Source organism: Antennarius striatus, chromosome 1 (genome assembly GCF_040054535.1).
Source record: "Antennarius striatus isolate MH-2024 chromosome 1, ASM4005453v1, whole genome shotgun sequence".
NCBI classification, from domain to species: Eukaryota; Metazoa; Chordata; class Actinopteri; order Lophiiformes; family Antennariidae; genus Antennarius; species Antennarius striatus.
This window is the reverse complement of record NC_090776.1, coordinates 20,919,264-20,937,349: the sequence shown is the minus strand read 5'-3', so window position 1 is coordinate 20,937,349 and position 18,086 is coordinate 20,919,264. Positions and strand designations below refer to the sequence as shown.

The window sequence follows — 18,086 nt, the reverse complement described above, 5'->3', positions numbered from 1 at the left end:
CTGTGCCTTTGCCAATGCTGCCCCCCTCTGGTCTTTGCAGGTCACTATACCACACAGAGTGACGTCTGGAGCTTCGGAGTCCTGCTGTGGGAGACCTTCTCCTTGGGATTGACACCCTACATGAACATGACCAACCAGCAGACACGAGACAAGGTGGAGGCAGGTAAAGAACGCAGAAACTCAGCCTAAATACTCATCCTGCTCGATTCTGACGCGATGCATTCTCTATATCTATATAATATTTCAAAAAAATGTGTAGATTGAGTTTAAGATGAGTCGTTCTTTCAGGATACCGGTTGCCTGTTCCTCACCGCTGCCCTGTGGAAATCTCCAGGATTATGAACAGATGCTGGGATTATAACCCCAACAACAGACCGTCTTTCAAGAAGCTTAAAGCTGAGCTCACTGCCATTCAAAAAAATTATGTAACAGCAGTCGATTAATAATGTTCTGTAGTTTACATGATATGCATAAGACCGATATGTAATGATAATAGGATAACAATGGCCTGGAATCTTGAGGAAAGATGTCTTGCATTTTTTCTGCATGTTTGATTTGTTGAAATCCAGTCAGGCCCTTGAGGCGCTGCTGCTTTCATTCGTCTCCCTATGAAAGATTGTCTTCACTTCTCTGCTATTTCAGACTAGAACACATTTGGTTGACTGGAAGCATCGCACACTGCACTCAACAGGATTTAAAACCTCAGCCGTTAAGAATATAAAGCATTCAACAACTCCAGGAAGAAATCACACAACTTCCCTTGATTAATCAAATGTCTAAAATAAAAGGAACACTTCCTGATGGTTCTTGTATGGAAGCTTAACTTAACCTGCTATGATGTAGACACATTTTTAAAGGTTCTACTGATTTCACCAGGGAGACTTCAGCATACGGAAAAAGAATCAAGTAAATGTAATAATAATAATAAATCTTTATTGTCCACCAGGGTGGAAATTCATCTTTGGCTCACCAGACTTACAGACAAGACATTTAAGACACAATACAGCAGTGATGATCACACCATAGAAATATAAGACAACAGCACTAAGAAGGGATAGTCCAACATTAAAAAACCTGCTTCATCATCATCATCACCATCATTACCACCATTACCATCACCACCACAGTCATGAAGTAGGTCATTCTGTCAAGTTAAGAATGTTGACTGCTCTGGGGACAAAAGACGTCTTATAAACATTTTTGGTCACTAGGGGAACTCTATAGCGCCTACCAGAGTTCAGAAGCACAAACTCTCTGGAGAGAGGATGGGAGCTATCGGCTGTGATGCTCAGAGCTTTCTTCCTCACCCTCTCCTTGTACAATAGGCTCAAGGCCTTTTGGGGATTGCCAATGATTTTGCTAGCCATTGACACAATCCTAGACAGTTTGTTCAGGAATTTACAGTTTAAATGACCAAACCAGGCAGAAAGATGAAATGTCAAAACACTCTCAATCATGGTCTTGTACACAAGTTCTAAGACCTGCTGACTAACACTGAAGCTATTCAGCTTTCTGAGTAGATAAAGTCGCTGGGAACATTTCTTGTAAATATACTCTGTGTTACCAGAGAAGCTCATCTGGGAGGCTAGAACTGTGCCTAGGTATTTGAAGTCCTCCACAGATTCTATAAGTTGGCCATCCAGCGAGACTGGCAGTATAGTAATATCTGGTTTAAGCATGATTAATTGCTTTGTCTTGCCTACGTTGATTTCTAGCTGGCTGGTGACACCACCCTTCAAGTGCTACGGTGTGAGCAAGACAGGAATCTACACCACAGGCATCTGATTTAAGTATCAGGGCAACTAAGGCCATGTCATCTGCATACTTAAATAGTTTGAAATATTGCTCATTGATCATAAATTCATTAGTAAAAAGAGAGAATAACACATGGGACAATACATTTCCTTGTGGGCAACCTGTGGTCACAGTGAGCACCTCTGATGTGTTCTCCCTGGCACAGACCATTTGTGGGCGACAAGAAAGAAAATCCCTAAACCACAAGATTAGACTGGGATGTACTTTAAGATCAGCAGCCCTTTTCAACAGGATATGGATCTTTATTGAATTATAATCTGAGCTAAAATCTATGAATAAGACCCTAACATATCCTTTAGGGTGCATAAGATGTTGTGCGACTGCATGAAGCATGGTCAGTAATGCATCGCCTGTACCTCTGTTCCTCTTATATGGAAATTGAAATGGGTCCATTCTCATTGACACCGATGCAGTTAGGAGGTTAACCAGGACTCATTCCATAGTTTTACATAGTACAGAGGTTAAAGCAATAGGCCGGAAATCATTAGGTGAGCTTGCGCCTGGCTTCTTGGGCACAGGCCTGATTATAGTGTTTCCATGATAGTGGCACTGTGCCGCTGTCTAAGAGAAGCTGAAACAGCCTGGTTAACACTCCCTTAAGTTGGAAATAACAATCTTTAAGATTGTTTTGTTGCATGAAGGAAAGTGACATCCTTCAGGGGGCTGCCAGGGGTCAGACGGACGACGACAGTTATGAAGTAAAAAACAAATTCTTTACACTGGAGGCTAATTCTTCTGACACTTTTTTAACATTCTCTGAAAGAGAAGAGGAGGAGGAGTTGGGACAGCTGAGCGGCTGTTGGCACAGATTGGTTGCCACATTTTTTCCGTCAATTTGACCCCGGGGCAGCTGTGGCTGCACACCAGGTATGAATGAGTAGTGAATGAATAATAGAACCACTGTGAAGCACTTTGAGTGTCTATAAAAGCACTATATAAATGTAACCCATTAGTTATTATAGAATAAAATTCCACTTGACAGCTGTTGATCTCCTCTGCTCCCAAAACTACAGTGTTGAAAAGAAAAGTGATGCAACTCAGTGGTACTGTAGATGATAGATATGTGACCGACAGATGACAGATGTGTGTGTCTGTGTGACAAAGGAGTATATACTGTATATGCACTGCTGGGCCAAAAAATAACAACTTTCTACCTGTATCTTATGTCCCATGTTGTCTGCATTTATGTCTAAAACACAACTTACCACTGGCTTAATGACAAAACAGATTTCTTTGTGATCTCTGCACGGGTTCCCTCCAGGTGTGTCACATTCCAAAAACTCTGACTCAAAAACGTCAGAAGACTGAGCTTGAATTATTGTTTGTCTCTTCATGGGTTGGTCTGGTGATGAATCAGCAATCTGTGTCAGGTAGGATCCACACTATACCTAGAAAACCAACCCGTAACCACTGGAGACGACAGACCGTTCACATTAGTTTAAATCCTCCTGTCATGTTCACGTGATCGGCCCTTATTCATGGTCCTGAAGCCTTATTAGGACATCTTCTACATCGTGGCAACAGAAAATTAAATGTTTCATTCCTTTTTTAAGTTTGTAATTAAATATGAATGTTCAACTGTGCAGAATCTAAGCTGATTTTTTTTATTTATAGATATATACACTTTTAGAAATAACAGGAAAACCAATCACAGGGGAGTAAGTTACCTTCAAATTACTCACAAGTATTCATTTACAATGGTATCTACTGTATAAAAAAGGCTGCTGCTACATGTAGACTACATGCATATTGTCATTTTCTCCAACAACAACTGAAGTATACTTGACAAATAGATAAATATATACTTTATTGGTCCTGAGTGAAATTCAGTATATCATTTGCTCACAATAAATGCATAATAGACATAACAGTTACACAAAACCAACAGAAAATGACAGGACAACAACAAATGAAGTCAGAAAGCATAAAATGCATAAAAAGTATGCAGCTTCACTCACAAAGTATAAAGTACATTAACATATTTAAGAAATGAAATATACCTGTCTATAATACAATATTTGTTGTTTTTGTCTGCTTTTGCTGTGAAAAACCCCCCCAAAAAACTGGCCTACGGTTGAGCAAAAAATAGTGAATTGAGTCCGGTAAACATTTGCAGACATGTGCATTTAACAAATATTGCAAGTATTTTTCTGTCTTTTTGAAGGTGTGAGAAGAGAAAATGAAAACCATCAACGCAAATGAGCTCCACCTGAAGTCCTGTCCTTTTGTTGAGACAAGGCAAGTGACATTGTTGAGTGACACTAACTTATCTTAACATGTGACTGCTTCATGATGGCAGCGTGGGTGTGTGGTTTTACAAGGTTACACTGAACTGATGGATATCTCTGATCTATAGACAAGCTGTACAGTAATTGAAACCTTCGCATGGAATTTTTTTGTTTGCCATATGGACACGGTTCATTAGAAGAGCTTCTGTTTTTAGAACCCTATAATTCACTCCTTCTTTTCATAAACAACACATTTCACCTGCTGTAAGATTTCAAATTGACTGATTTAAATGAAAATTTAATCAAGAAAGCAGTGGCAGCTGTGACTTACATGATGAGAACCTTGTTTTTTGCAAAGGAACTAACTGTGATTGAACTACATTTGTTAAAATAAAGCTTAATCTAAAAAAAAGAAAAAAAAAAGAACTTTCTTTCGATTTCAAGGTTACAGTTAAATGCAGTCCATCATAAACTGGTCCTGATCCCCTATTCCCAGTTTACTTCCATTATGGCCGTCACAGCCATGAACTCAACCTCCACCCAACAAAGTTCACTGCTTGCAGAGACAATCATCAGCACATCTCCACCCAGTCGCAGACATGGATGGAATGTGTGTGACGGTTGCCCAATGTTTTAAGTTATGATCAATATAAGTTGTGTGTGTGATATTATACAAAGTAAGATTTACGGCTGAGGAAGTGACAAGGTTGTCATCTGTGATCATGTCAACTTGAAATCCGTGAATGCTCCCTCAGTGAGTCAGTTTCTTTCTCGTGGCACCTTTAGTTAATTCACTCTCCTCGTTCTGTGTAAACAAATTTCACTGCTTTGAAAAATTTCAAACACATTTTAACAGTGTTTTATGTTTCAACACCTTTTTCTTTTTCCATAAGTTTTAAAAGAAAGATATTTGTAAACTCTACGTTGAAAAAGAAGCACCTTACCAATTATTTTTTATGTGTTTGTGTTGAAATAGTAAATGCTGGGAGAAAAACGCTTTATGGTTTCAAATATGAATTTTTAACCTGTGTCTGACTTTTATGCTGCATTTTCGTGGCGATACATTTTAAGCTGTTTCCTCCATCATATAGAAACACTCTATTTTGAGGCACTGGTGATGAAATAGGTCAAAAATCAAACATATTAAATATTAATTTCAGCCTGCTTGATGTAAATGTGGTTCTATTAATATATTTCTTATATTTAAAAGAAATTTCAATATTTTTTAATATACTTTTCTCCAGTGTAGCCTTTATTATGTTGAATCAAAGTTGTCCATCAAACATCTTTCTATTAAATAATGCAGACTTAAATTCTTCATCATTGCTGAAAACCGATTAGCACATTCTGGGTCTGACAATGACTGCAGGGCCCCTCCACCCCCCCCCCACACACACACACACACACTCACACACATGCATGCACATACACACAGACACACAGACACACACACACACACACACACACACACACACACACACACACATACACACATACACACACACACACACACAGACACACACACACACACACACACACACACACACACACACACACACACACACACACAGACACACACCTATGTAACCTTAAAGTCAACTCCTCTTTTTTCTTAGAGGCACCTCTGGTGGGTTAGGCGTGGTGCTTTTTTAATAGCATCTGACTCTGACTACTTAACTACTTGAATGCATTCGACTGGCCAAACATGTTCTGTAGCTTTCAGGTGACACCTGAATGTCCTCTGGTGCACTTATATTTATTTCATTCCAAGGGGAAAAAGTGTTAATATGATTTCTACCTGGATATTTTGCTAACTTATGCAATTTAGCAGTTTAACTCATTTAATGCAAAAAAAGAAGAAGAAGCAAAAATTGTATTCAGGAATAGACTTAAACACTGCCTTTGAAAAGAATGTGAGGTTTTATCTCAACCACTTACGTAAAGTGGAATGTACCTGAGGTGTATACCTCTTTATATCTTCAATAAATCTTTTTTTGTTTTTATAGTATTTTTAAAAATTCTTTAAAAAAGTTAAGACCTTAAAACATCAGGAGTTTTTTTTGTTTGTCTTTTTGTCTTTTAAATATGTTGTCAAACAGCAACATTTTTGCACGTGGTTCTTTAGAAAAAGTGCCACGTGCCAAGATCTATGAGTAAAAGTAATATGTAGATGTAGATTTAGCTACAGAGCATGACATGCATTTATACACATTTTTATCGTTTTAGGGTTGATATATATAAAAATAGTTTAATCTAGTTTGATATATACTACTAATATGTCAATGTGCGCAAAGTAACTAGCCCAAATATTTTATTTTTAATAAAACAAATATGATTTTAGATTTTTTTTCAATTGATGCAAATCTAAGAAAAAATTTCTAATTATTATTAAGTTGATGAGGAAATGAATTCAGCCCTCAGTAAAATATGTAATATGTGTTCGCTAATAGTCCCAGCAATTTTTTAATGGATTTTCCATTTTGAATAATAACAAGAGGAACCATCAATTTAAGTTTTACTGCATTTTGGAAATTCAGCACACTCTGAATGTACGAATACAAATGCAAGTACGAATATTACATAGTCAAATGTTTCACAAGGAAACTGGTAGTTTGGTCATGTGATTCATGTTTACTTCATATGAGCGAACCGTCTGATGACCTGATATGTATTTATCATCTTGATCACTATGGTCTGGAACAGCACATGAAAGATTTGAACAGTCTGATCACCCTCATGGGTTTGACAGATGAAAAGACACAAAAACAGTATGTGCTCATTACAAATGTCAAAATTTCAGTCAGAGTTTGTTGTCTAATTGTTTCATCTTATTTATTTTCTATTAGCTTATAAGATGCAATGCCATGTTATTGATAATTATACGTATGATGTAAAACAATTTTTTATAGGGCACTTCCCTTGATCAAATTACAAAATTGTCTTTATGAAATAACAAGAATATAACATCATAAAACACAAGTGAGATCAAGAGTAACGTACTGTATCACTTAAGCAACAAGCTGCTACAAGATGGTCATCAGCATTATTTATAAATGATAATTTAACATATCTTGAAAATAAAAACCAAATTACTCTGCTTCTGTCACAAATATAATTGGCTTTATAAGTTTGATAATTCTCTTTCTTTAAAAGCAGCTCTTCAAAATAAAAGTCTTTGCATCTTTGGTGTAATAAGTCAAAATTAAGACACAAAGAAAATAAATTCAACGTCAAAGAAGTGTTCTGTATTGAATTGCTACCATAATAAAGCAGTAATCACAGAGGGTGTGGGGTTGATATTTGAATATAACATTTCTTTATTGTAGTTTACAACTGGCAAAATTTATTGAAGCAGTACCTGATGTCCAAGTAAAAAAACAAAAACAACAAATCTAATGTTAGAAGAGATCCGACAAGGAGAGCAGCGTTGGATCCCTGCCTGGAAAACTGTTGTTCTTGGCATCGAATTTGAGTTTAATCTCCTGCTGATTTTAGGAACACCTGGTGAAAGAACAGTGTGTTATTAGGTGTGCTGCATAACTACACAACACAACCCTACAGCTCAAGACAACTCAGAATCACCATGAAAAAACCCAGTATGACTAAGTATGAACTAGCGTGAACCCCTAAAATTAATATTTTATAAATATCTTCTCATTTTTTGAACAATTTTTTAATTAGAATGAATTAAATCCAGTTTTTGGACATTTTATTTTCACTCTTGGCCCATGTCATCCAGATCCAGATCTCCATTGTTCTCATGCCTGAATATCCTGCTCTCATTTGAGAGACCAGGTGATCGTCAGATAGGAGAGTAAAATACTGCCATTGTCATGTTTTGTTGTTCTGTTTTGATTCTCAGTATCCCTTCACAACTTTGTCGACTTGTTGGCCTCGCGGGTTTCGGTAGAGTAATCAGCCACCACCGACAGCGTCTGGACTCCGATAGGGGACTAAAGTTGTTGCTGTTCAGGGCAGAGGTCACGTGATGATGTTCTCAAATCTCTAAAAGTGTCATCTGCTGTAATGAAGACATCTATTTTTGATTTGTGACAAATCAAATCAACTTTCTCTTGAAAAATTCTAATATTTGTTCAACAGAGAAGCAAATAACCACCAAAGTAACATACACTTAAAACAAACAAATGGGAAAATCTAACAAAAAAACCCCCCAACATATACAAACTTTTCTTATTTATCCAATGCTGCAGTCACCTGTGAGGCTCACTGATTAGCACGAGGATGTGTGACGTTTCTGGAACGAGATGCTAGTTCTGTTATTCACATGGCGAAACCATGTGAGAGGCGAAGCAGCTATGCAATGCAAAACTTCTGTTTCCTGCTAATCTGTGTGTGAGATCACGTTCAGTGTGCTGCCATTCTTTCTTCCGACTGACTGACGTGTTCATATCTCCTTGGCATATCTCTTTTTATTTTGTGCTCATATACAGGTGCACAGTCATACTGGTCAGGTTGGAGTTGTGTTGAGATACCAGAAGGGGTTGACAACAGCTTCTGTGTTTTGTTGTTGATTGTGACAAAGTGTCCCAAATATCATGTTGATAATGCAAGACAGAATGAATTCCTAGAATTTTTTGCAGTTAAGTGCAAATTAATATGTAAGTGAATGTGTTTTACGTCTGATTTATAGTCCTTCAATTCCTATATTTTGAACTTGTAAGTGGGGGATGTTGTAAACTCTACTAGTATCAGTTGTCGTCCTTTTAAAGATGATGCCAAAGCGAAGACAATAAAGTAGCATTTTGAATATTTTAGGTGCATTGATCTGTATCTCACTTACCTGAGATTGACAGGTGCTCACGATCCCTTTCAGGATATCATTCTTGAGCTGTGCGTGGCTGAGACACGACGTACCGCACCAAAGGTCAGAAAACATTGCTAAAATGGTTGCAACAGATAAGATCTAAAACCTCTATACTGTCGCACCGTGACAAGTTTATCGACTGTGAACTCAGCAGCATCGCTGTGTGATGATTGGATCATAAGTCAGCGAGCTCAACCAGTCGGTTACAAAAACCTACTGAATGATGTAACAAAACACAAACGGTGTGATCAATTCCTGCTGTACATAAAGCATAAATTCATTTTTGTTGATGTTTATCAATTTGAATTTCCTCCCCGGGCAGAAACTCTAATGGGTCAGGGGGATTAGGTGGGACAGGTGCTTCCAAGTGCTTAAGATTGTGTAACCATCTCCACAAATCTTCTTCACTGACCTCTTTTTTACAGTCCTGTGGTTGTTATAACTTTACTAGGTTGGTATAGCTTAATTTGAACTGTAAGTACTGGAACTGCGCTCTACTTTTAAGATTTTTGCACCTTTAAACTTCTACTCCAGGACCTTCCAAAGACCTGCTTTATACTTTTTCTACTCCACCAAATGTGTTTGATGGCTTTACTTACTTTTCAGATTACTAATCCTGCTCTTTCTGTTAGATGACATTTTAAGTGTTTGTCAAAAAATACAGGATGAAGTGGTCCTTTATGGGTTGGGAAAATTCTCCTCTAAAAATATTCATTTTTTTCTAATTATAGTATTTTCCGCAGTATAAGGCGCACCCAAAAGCCTTTAATTTTCCAAAAACCGACAGTGCGCCAGTGTGTCTTTTATATAAAAACTGTTTTGAAATAGGCCCTTCATGGAAGGTGCGCCTTATAATGTTGAAAATACTGTAACTAATTATTCTCCATATGAGTAGAAACACCATAAAGTCCACTCACGGGTTTGGTCGCGACAGCCTTACCATTCTGGTGTGACCAGTGTTTATGTTAAATTACAACTTGATGGTCTGGACTTACAGAATGGGTCACATGAGAAAAGCAGTAACGAATGAGAATGGACAAAAGAGGAAATTTTTATGTTTAAAATAACCCTTTGTCAGAATCATGTTTTTGTTTTATATCTTCTTCATTAAATATCATTCAAATAACACAAACAAAATAAAGTTTGTTAAAATAAACATAAAGTTGTGCATAGATAATATAATATAAGATAATAATGTTCTGTCTCTGGGTGTGTTGCTGGTATTGTATCTTAAATGATCAGTTTACACAAGACAATGCAATCTAAGCGTATGATGATGTTCACCTGCTTTTATCAACATTCAACATCTGAAAAAAAGCACAAGAACATAATTCAGCTTGTCATGAAAACAGAAATTGCTTCCTTAAAAACTTTTGACCTACCCTACACAAGGTATCTATGAAGAGTTTATTTCCTTTTAAACTTATTCCTATGTCCTTGCTAAATATGTAAAGTCCAGAAACACACACAAAAAAAAAACATGTTCTCTTCAGAATCTCTTAGTGATTCATTTTTATTACATAATGTAGTGATGAGGTTGTATATTTTAAAAAGGAAAAATGTTTCTCTTTCAGTCGACAACAGTAATGAAGAACAATGACGGTTCGAATTGGAATCATTCCATCAGACAGTCACTCAGTTTGGCAAACAACAAGAACACGGGACATTACTTTTTACAACTACAAGGAAGACACATGAGCAGTGCTCATTATTTAGTTTGATATTATTCCTCATTTTTGTGTATGTGTTCACTCCTTATTTCAGAACAGTGACCATCATACATAGTAAACAACTCATTAGTATTTGTTTTTGCCTTTGACAGAGTTGATAGTACTGAGTTAGAAAGACAATACAAAGCTACATTTCCTGGAAAAGATCATTTATACACAGACTATGTTAGAAGCTTGCTAAAATAGTCCTATACTCCACACAGACATTTTCCTGATACAGAAAGAACCAACAGAAGACAATCAAACTTATTTCAGTGACATTCATGTATGCTCAGTAACCAATCTAATAAAGTTCAATAACAAAGAAGGAAAAAATATCACCCAAAAATTCAATTTGCAAACCCTGGTGGAGTTATGCAACACTGAATAGTTCTTAAGCCTTAGATTATTGATCAGGACATTAATCTATCAGGAGGTAGATTGTCCTGATCAACAGGGAAAGAACAATCACATTTTTTGTTCATGCTTTTCTCAGGTTGGTAACACCAACTTCTTGGAACTACGACTTGAAGTTGCGACATCACAAAGTTGATGCCATTCAAAATTACTCACGGCATCAACGACTGAGTGTCATCGCTCAGTTATGCAGTAATTAGTCTTGCCAACTGTAGTTTGATCAGGCTTAAAAAAAAGAAGAAGTGCAGATTAGAGATGACCAGTATGGGAGGGGTTATCATACTAGTCCACCCTCAGTGAGGGACACACCCACAAGAATCCATACCCATATATACATCAGCCAGTGGAGAAGTGGCTCAAAGTCACAGCAGAGGGAGGACTTCTTTGCTTTGGAGGGGGTAGAGACCATCAGCTGAAAGGCGTCATCATGGGGAACTGTTGTGATTTTTTCAACAGGCAAAAAAACACCAACGTTCGTATCAGTTTGCCGGCCGTCTGCTTCGTCTGGCAAATTGCTATGATTGTGCTTTTTGGTGTTTTCATCCGCTATGATGAAGAGTCGGATACACATTGGGAAGAATATCGAATTGCTCACAATCTCTCCAGCGACATAGAAAACGACTTCTACTTCAGATATCCGAGTAAGTTCAACAATAATATGCATCCTGTAAATGATTTTCATGATCCTTTCAGTCACTTGTTGTATATTTTTCCAATGATGATGAATTTATGTCAATTATTGAAATGCATTTGTCTTATTTTTAAAAAAAAATTAAAATAACTGAATGTTTAATTGAGTTTTGAACCAGGTTCTTTGCTTCTTTTTAAAAAAAAATTTAATTCAATTTAATATACTGGTTTCATCTCCGAAGGGACATTAAGAAAGCACACTTTTTTAAAAATGTCATTAAAATTTACTGCCGTTTTTTTATCTTGGGTGTCTGTCTATGGCTGTCAGAGAATAGAAAGTGGTTGATTCTTCAAACTAATATAATTTATGAAGGTGCAAAATTATAGTTAACTTAAGTTAAATATTTAAGAGAGTAAAAACTGTGTTTTTACTTGTGAAAAAGTAACATACCAAACAAAATAAACCAATTTGCCCCTCTCCAGGCTTTCAAGATGTCCACGTCATGATCTTTGTTGGATTTGGGTTCCTGATGACCTTTCTGAGACGCTACAGTTTTGGTGGTGTGGGATTCAACTTCCTGATTGCTGCCTTTGGTCTGCAGTGGGCTCTTCTAATGCAAGGCTGGTTCCACTCCCTCAACCTCGAAACTGGGAAAATTACCATCGGAGTAGAGAGGTAACCATCACTAACAGAACAAAAAAATTTTTGAAAAAATGCTGGTGGGGCTGAAAACAAACAAAAAAATGTTATGTAGCTTGAAAAAATGCAACCATTCTGGTAGCTGTCAGAAAGAATTTCTTCTGAAGATGGGTATTGAGATTTCTCCCAGGTTATGTTTTTTTATGACCTTCTTTGTTTCACCACATGAAATCTTTCAATCTCTTGAATTCCTTGCGACAAAGTAATAAAGATCTAGTCAGTCAAGTTTGACCAGTTAAAACATCATTACCCTGTTGACACCCTCCCACTTCTCTTCCCCCCACACTTACCAACACAATATTTTTATTTATTTATTGTTATTATGTAATTAAATTCAAAATTCTTCCCCCTTTTATATTCTCATTCTTCTTTTCCTTGCCCTTCACAGTCTGATTAACGCCGACTTTTGCTGTGCTGGTTCTCTGATTGCCTACGGCGCCCTCCTTGGAAAAGTTAGCCCTGTCCAACTATTGGTGGTCACATTATTTGGTGTCACACTGTTTGCTGTAGAAGAATACATCATCCTAAGTCTCCTCCATGTGAGTCTGAACACATACAATCACTAAACAATGGACTTCATGATTTTGCAATGAATCAAAATCCTCCTTCAAGCAATGCAATGACTTATTTTGTGCTGCTCTTTTCCACAGTGCAGAGATGCTGGCGGCTCTATGGTCATTCATGCTTTTGGAGGGTATTATGGTCTGGCTATCTCATGGGTCCTCTACAGGCCAAACCTGCATCTAAGCAAACGCCTCGGTGCGTCTGTCTACCACTCTGATGTATTTGCAATGATTGGTAAGTGTCAGACTGTTTTTTTTTTATCCCGGTCTATGGTTTTATTTACATTTCAGAAACATATTCAACTATTTCTCTTGTCGGTTAAATTTTATTGGAGTTTGAATTTGCTCATCTTGTTTGCCTTTCTCTCTTCACATAGGTACGCTGTTCTTGTGGATGTTTTGGCCCAGTTTCAACTCGGCTATCACAGACCACGGGGACGGCCAGCACAGAGCAGCCATCAACACTTACCTCGCGTTGGCCTCTTGTGTTCTCACCAGCGTGGCGATCTCCAGCATGTTCCAAAACAGAGGGAAGCTGGACATGGTAATACTCACTTATTAAGCCATTCATTGAAGGTGTGGCTTATAGTCCAGTGCGCCTTACAGTGCAGAAAATACTGTACTGAAAACACTAAACCAACAAGTAGTCACGCCACAGCAAAAGTCTTTCTCATGACTGACATCTCATTATTCCTGACAGGTCCACATTCAAAATGCCACACTGGCAGGTGGTGTTGCTATGGGAACAGCAGCCGAGTTCTTGATCACTCCTTACGGTTCGCTGATCGTGGGTTTCTGCTGTGGAATCATCTCCACTTTTGGTTACGTAAAAGTCACGGTGAGTTCTTTCACATCCTAATTTTTTAAATGACACTTTGATGATGAAAAATATTAAAGAAACATGACGGGAAAAGAAAGATAAAAGTAAATTGTATTAAGAAAAAGGAATTTGTTGAGTCATTGTTAGTGCCGACGCTGAGTATATCCGCGTTTATCCGTTTTCTGGAAATGTTTCAGAAGCACGTTTTGTGTGGCATGTTCCAAATTCTGATGGCCGCGATCCACATGTGATTGTTTGGCTGATTTTTTTTCCCCCTCATTTATCTAAAAAGGAATTTATATGCCACAAAAAAGACAGATATAGAGTTTTAAGCTGACTTACTTTAAAGAAAAGTGAATAATAGAACTTTAAAATTGCAACAAAAAAAAAAAATTCAAAAAGAATAACTTTTCGTGATTTTATTATCAATGGCACGAGGTTTGGCCAGAATGGCGTTTGAACTCATGACCTCAGTATTTTTAAAATCATGATTACCGCCCTGGATTCTACCCAGTAAATTATATATAACAGGTTTTTTTGTCATTATCATTCTCAGCCTTTCTTGGAGAAATATTTAAAGCTTCAGGATACGTGCGGCGTTCACAATCTGCACGCTGTACCCGGGATGCTCGGTGGCTTTATAGGCGCCATCGTTGCTGCAGCTGCCAGTGAAGAGGTCTACGGCCGCGAGGGGTGAGAAACTGACACACACACACACACACACACACACACACACACACACACACACACACACACACACACACACACACACACACACACACACACACACACACACACACACACACACACACACACACACACACACACACGTTGACTTACATCAGGAAAGAACATATTATAAGGTGCTTTCTCAATAATGTAATTATAAAAACTGAAGTTTCTCCACCTGTTTTGATCAGTTGAGAATGAAATTACTTTTTTTTTTGATGAAACCCTGGATTGACACAGTTTTCTTTTTTCCTCTCAGGTTAATCAGCGTATTTGACTTTGAAGGAGACTTTGCAGACAGAACTCCAGGAACGCAGGGAGGCTTCCAGGCTGCCGGCACATGTGTTGCAATCGCATTCGGACTTGTTGGAGGAGCAATCGTCGGTGAGTAGAAAGAGAGTTTTATTACACCAAAAGGTTTGTCTTTCCAAAAAGTAGTTTTGAAAATTATGGGAAAGAACTTTGAGGCAAAATGATTCCTTCATTAAAGTAAATCAGTGTCTGTGTTTCTGCGCATTAAAGATAGGGAAACATTTCTGAAACTTGGGAGGATACAGCTACTCTCTGGCATCATGTTCCCTTAAGAATTATTTATTTCCTTGGATTTAAATATAAAATTGATTTTAAATTGAAAAATTACATAACAGCCAAGAATTAAGGTAAGAAAGAAGCGTGTGTTTAATACTTGGTGTTCCTCTCTTGAAAGGTTTCATTCTGAGATTCCCTATCTGGGGCGACCCTGCTGATGATAACTGCTATGATGATGAGGTTTACTGGGAGGTAAGTGGACTTTTCTACCAGTGTCATGAAAATCATGGCTTTTCTATGGAAAATGGAACACATCTGAATCCTGATGACATTTCAGGTTCCTGAGGAGGAGGAGACCATCCCACCTATCCTGGAGTACAACAACCACATGATACACAAGCACCAAGACATGTAAGTTTCACACTTTTTTACATATCCTCTTTTATTTCTCTGGAGCGTGAATACTGATTTATTATGATTTTCTCTATTTGTTTGGTCAGATCTGAGTCAAACTTCTCTGTGGAACAAAGTTAAATCCATGAAGTGGAGAATTCGTCCCCCACATGTAACTTTGAACTTGAAAACAGTTGTAACAAAGCAGCAACTCATGAAGGAGCAACTCTAAAAATTAACTTCTCTATAAAAGAGCTGAATGTATTTTGCTGTTTTTGCAAAATCACGCACAACTTTCATCTGAGACCTGTCCCTGTAAGTGATTGGAAGTTTTAGGATTATGACACCATTAACCAGATATCATATCAATTGTGTTTTCTCTTCATTTTTGATGATGCTTCATTCAAGTCACTGATTAATTGACTGTAAAATGTCAGGTTATCAATTCAAAATGCATGATGAGCAATCAATGACACTTTGTTTATGTTAAGCAACTTAACCGTATTAAAATCAACAGACCATCCAGTAATGCCTTGTCAAGGTATTTGGCTCAAGTTATGTTTATCTTTACCCTAGATTGAGACACTGTGGCCTTTCACGTTATGCTTTTAAATTGAATGTCGTCACTGATCATTTTTTGCCATTTTATTTCGTATAAATCCGTGCTACAAATGGCATTTTTTGAATAATCAAGGGTACTTGTACAGTCAAATTCGAAAAATGTTTGAGATTCATGTCTTTTTTCACTAAATTATGTATAGGGCTTTGTGACCTGTTTGTACATACAATATAACTTCGTTGTCACACCCTATGTATTTGCTCCAAAGCTTAGTTATTCTAGGTGGAAGGTTTGAGTAACTACGGTAACAATGGAACTATTTCCAATGATTTTATAGCTGCAGTGTTGACTGTTACCTCCAAAACATTAAATGATATTGTATAGTTTCACATAAACACTAATAAAGCATATTTAAACAGAATTTAGTCATTTGGAGTACTGTCTTTACATTCTGACTTTTACCAGATTTACAAATACACTTGAAAATCATTTATAGTCACACTTATACAATACAACATAAGTATGACAAATATTAATCTGCCATCAATCATGTAATAATTTGAACACATAAGCAATACAGGAAGTTAAATAATTTTTTTTTTAAAAAGATTGATAATAATTACGACTTCAACGGATCAACAAATATATTCCAGAATAAAAGCACGAGGAGCTGTGATGTCCTCTGTTTGAAGTGAAATATCTTATTATGGTTAATAGAAAATATATTCCCTATTTATATGAACAAAGTCATTCATATGCTGTTAAAAGAATCACTGCATGATGAAAAAATGCTATTAAGCTGCTAGTACAGTAAGTAAAGAAGAGTACTATATGTGGCTCAAAAGACGTATCAAGAATAGGAGACAGCTGAATAATGTGACTCTTAATAAATAAACTGCTCAATATAAACTGGCACAATACATCAAAAAGCTTATAAAATGTACTGGCCTGTTGAAAGGAAGCAATGACAGGGACGAGAGAACTACGCTGAGTGTGTCTGGTATTTACAGGAATAAATGCAGCTCATCCAGTAAGCAGCCATCCATCAGCAGCTGTAGCTCAAAGAACAGACAATTTCAGCAAATAGCTTTGCAAATGAGAGTGGAAATAAATCATGTAACTTGGAACCAGATCTGACACTCTATGGCAGGTACAATAATCTTTTTATTATGTTACTCACAAAAGCCAATGAACTCACAGAACAAGTACTGATGATGGCGGTTTTGGTGTTGCCTCATATCAAGGAGGTTCTTGGTTCAATTCCACCTGCATTGTTTCCATGTTCTTCCCGTGTTTGCATGGGTTCTGCCTGCAATCTCTGGCTTCCTCCCACTTCAAAAAACATTCTTCTTAAGTCTCTAATTTTAAAGAGACTGATATGTTGTTTGTGCAATGGAAGAAACTGACGACAGTGTGGGGCTCATGAGTTCAATGCAGCAATCTTTACAGTAATTTAGACTTCAGTGTGGAGTCACAGTCATGTATGTAGGGTTGAACATCTGCAGTTCACATAATAGCAGTGGTGGGCCGTCAGGGCCTGCAAGGCCTTCTCTGATGGCCAAAAAATATCTGAATCACATACTGATGTTAATTATATTTTGTCCATGAATACTTATGTAACAGGGATACCTTTAAGACCCAGGGCGGAAGCTATTTAAGCAGCTGGTAGCAATGCTCTCGCTCTCTCTCTATCAGCATCAGACGTCACATGCGTAAGTGCGGCCGCGGTGCAGGAAGTCACGCCAAATATGGCTGAGCGATATTTGTGATTTTAGTGTTTTAAAGAGTAGTCTTAGCTTTTAATATGGTGACCGCTCATAACACAATCTGACATAAATGCACTGATTATTGGACAGCCGAGAACTGGGGTTTTTAAGGATTGTTCAACATGCTTCCAGCCACCTGTTTTTATTCTAATAAATGCTGTTCTTTTTAGTATTGGTTTGCGCGGTGGCAGACACACACCTGAGCCACACCTTAGTGTGACTAAGTCCCTGGATGAGCCAGGTAACGCTCATTTGTTGGACTGTTTTATGAATGCTTATGGTTTTTAGAAAATGTATGAATTAATGTATTCTAATTTCCTGTTCATTTTATAGAATTGTCCACAAGTGCGATGACTGTCACTGTTCTTTCCCTAGTCTTTTAGAGTTACTGGCCTGGGTTTCAT

General features: G+C 37.4%; 2 protein-coding genes across 2 annotated transcripts in view; both read left to right on the top strand.

The window, feature by feature from the left end:
- fes (FES proto-oncogene, tyrosine kinase) overlaps nt 1-873 on the top strand; it is a 20,081-nt gene extending 19,208 nt beyond the window's left edge. The window contains exons 16-17 of the mRNA XM_068316592.1: nt 41-163; nt 289-873. Of these exons, the coding sequence (XP_068172693.1) occupies nt 41-163; nt 289-443 (278 nt within the window). The 3' untranslated portion in view covers nt 444-873. The remainder of the gene's footprint in view (nt 1-40; nt 164-288) is intronic.
- A 10,463-nt stretch (nt 874-11,336) lies between these two features.
- LOC137592677 (ammonium transporter Rh type C 2) lies at nt 11,337-16,337 on the top strand. The gene is made up of 11 exons (XM_068311001.1): nt 11,337-11,635; nt 12,108-12,300; nt 12,713-12,863; nt 12,975-13,122; nt 13,265-13,431; nt 13,588-13,725; nt 14,264-14,400; nt 14,696-14,820; nt 15,143-15,216; nt 15,302-15,375; nt 15,465-16,337. Exons 1-11 carry the CDS (start codon nt 11,422-11,424, stop codon nt 15,496-15,498), a joined length of 1,455 nt encoding a protein of 484 aa, XP_068167102.1. The 5' UTR covers nt 11,337-11,421; the 3' UTR covers nt 15,499-16,337.
- The last annotated feature ends 1,749 nt before the right edge of the window (nt 16,338-18,086 follow it).

Excerpts from the sequence above, each read along its gene's own strand:
- LOC137592677 (XM_068311001.1), top strand. The coding sequence starts at position 11,422 with ATGGGGAACTGTTGTGATTTTTTCAACAGGCAAAAAAACACCAACGTT. Across the intron at positions 12,864-12,974 it reads TCATCCTAAGTCTCCTCCAT|TGCAGAGATGCTGGCGGCTC; the intron begins GTGAGTCTGAAC and ends TCTTTTCCACAG. Across the intron at positions 14,821-15,142 it reads TGTTGGAGGAGCAATCGTCG|GTTTCATTCTGAGATTCCCT; the intron begins GTGAGTAGAAAG and ends CTCTCTTGAAAG.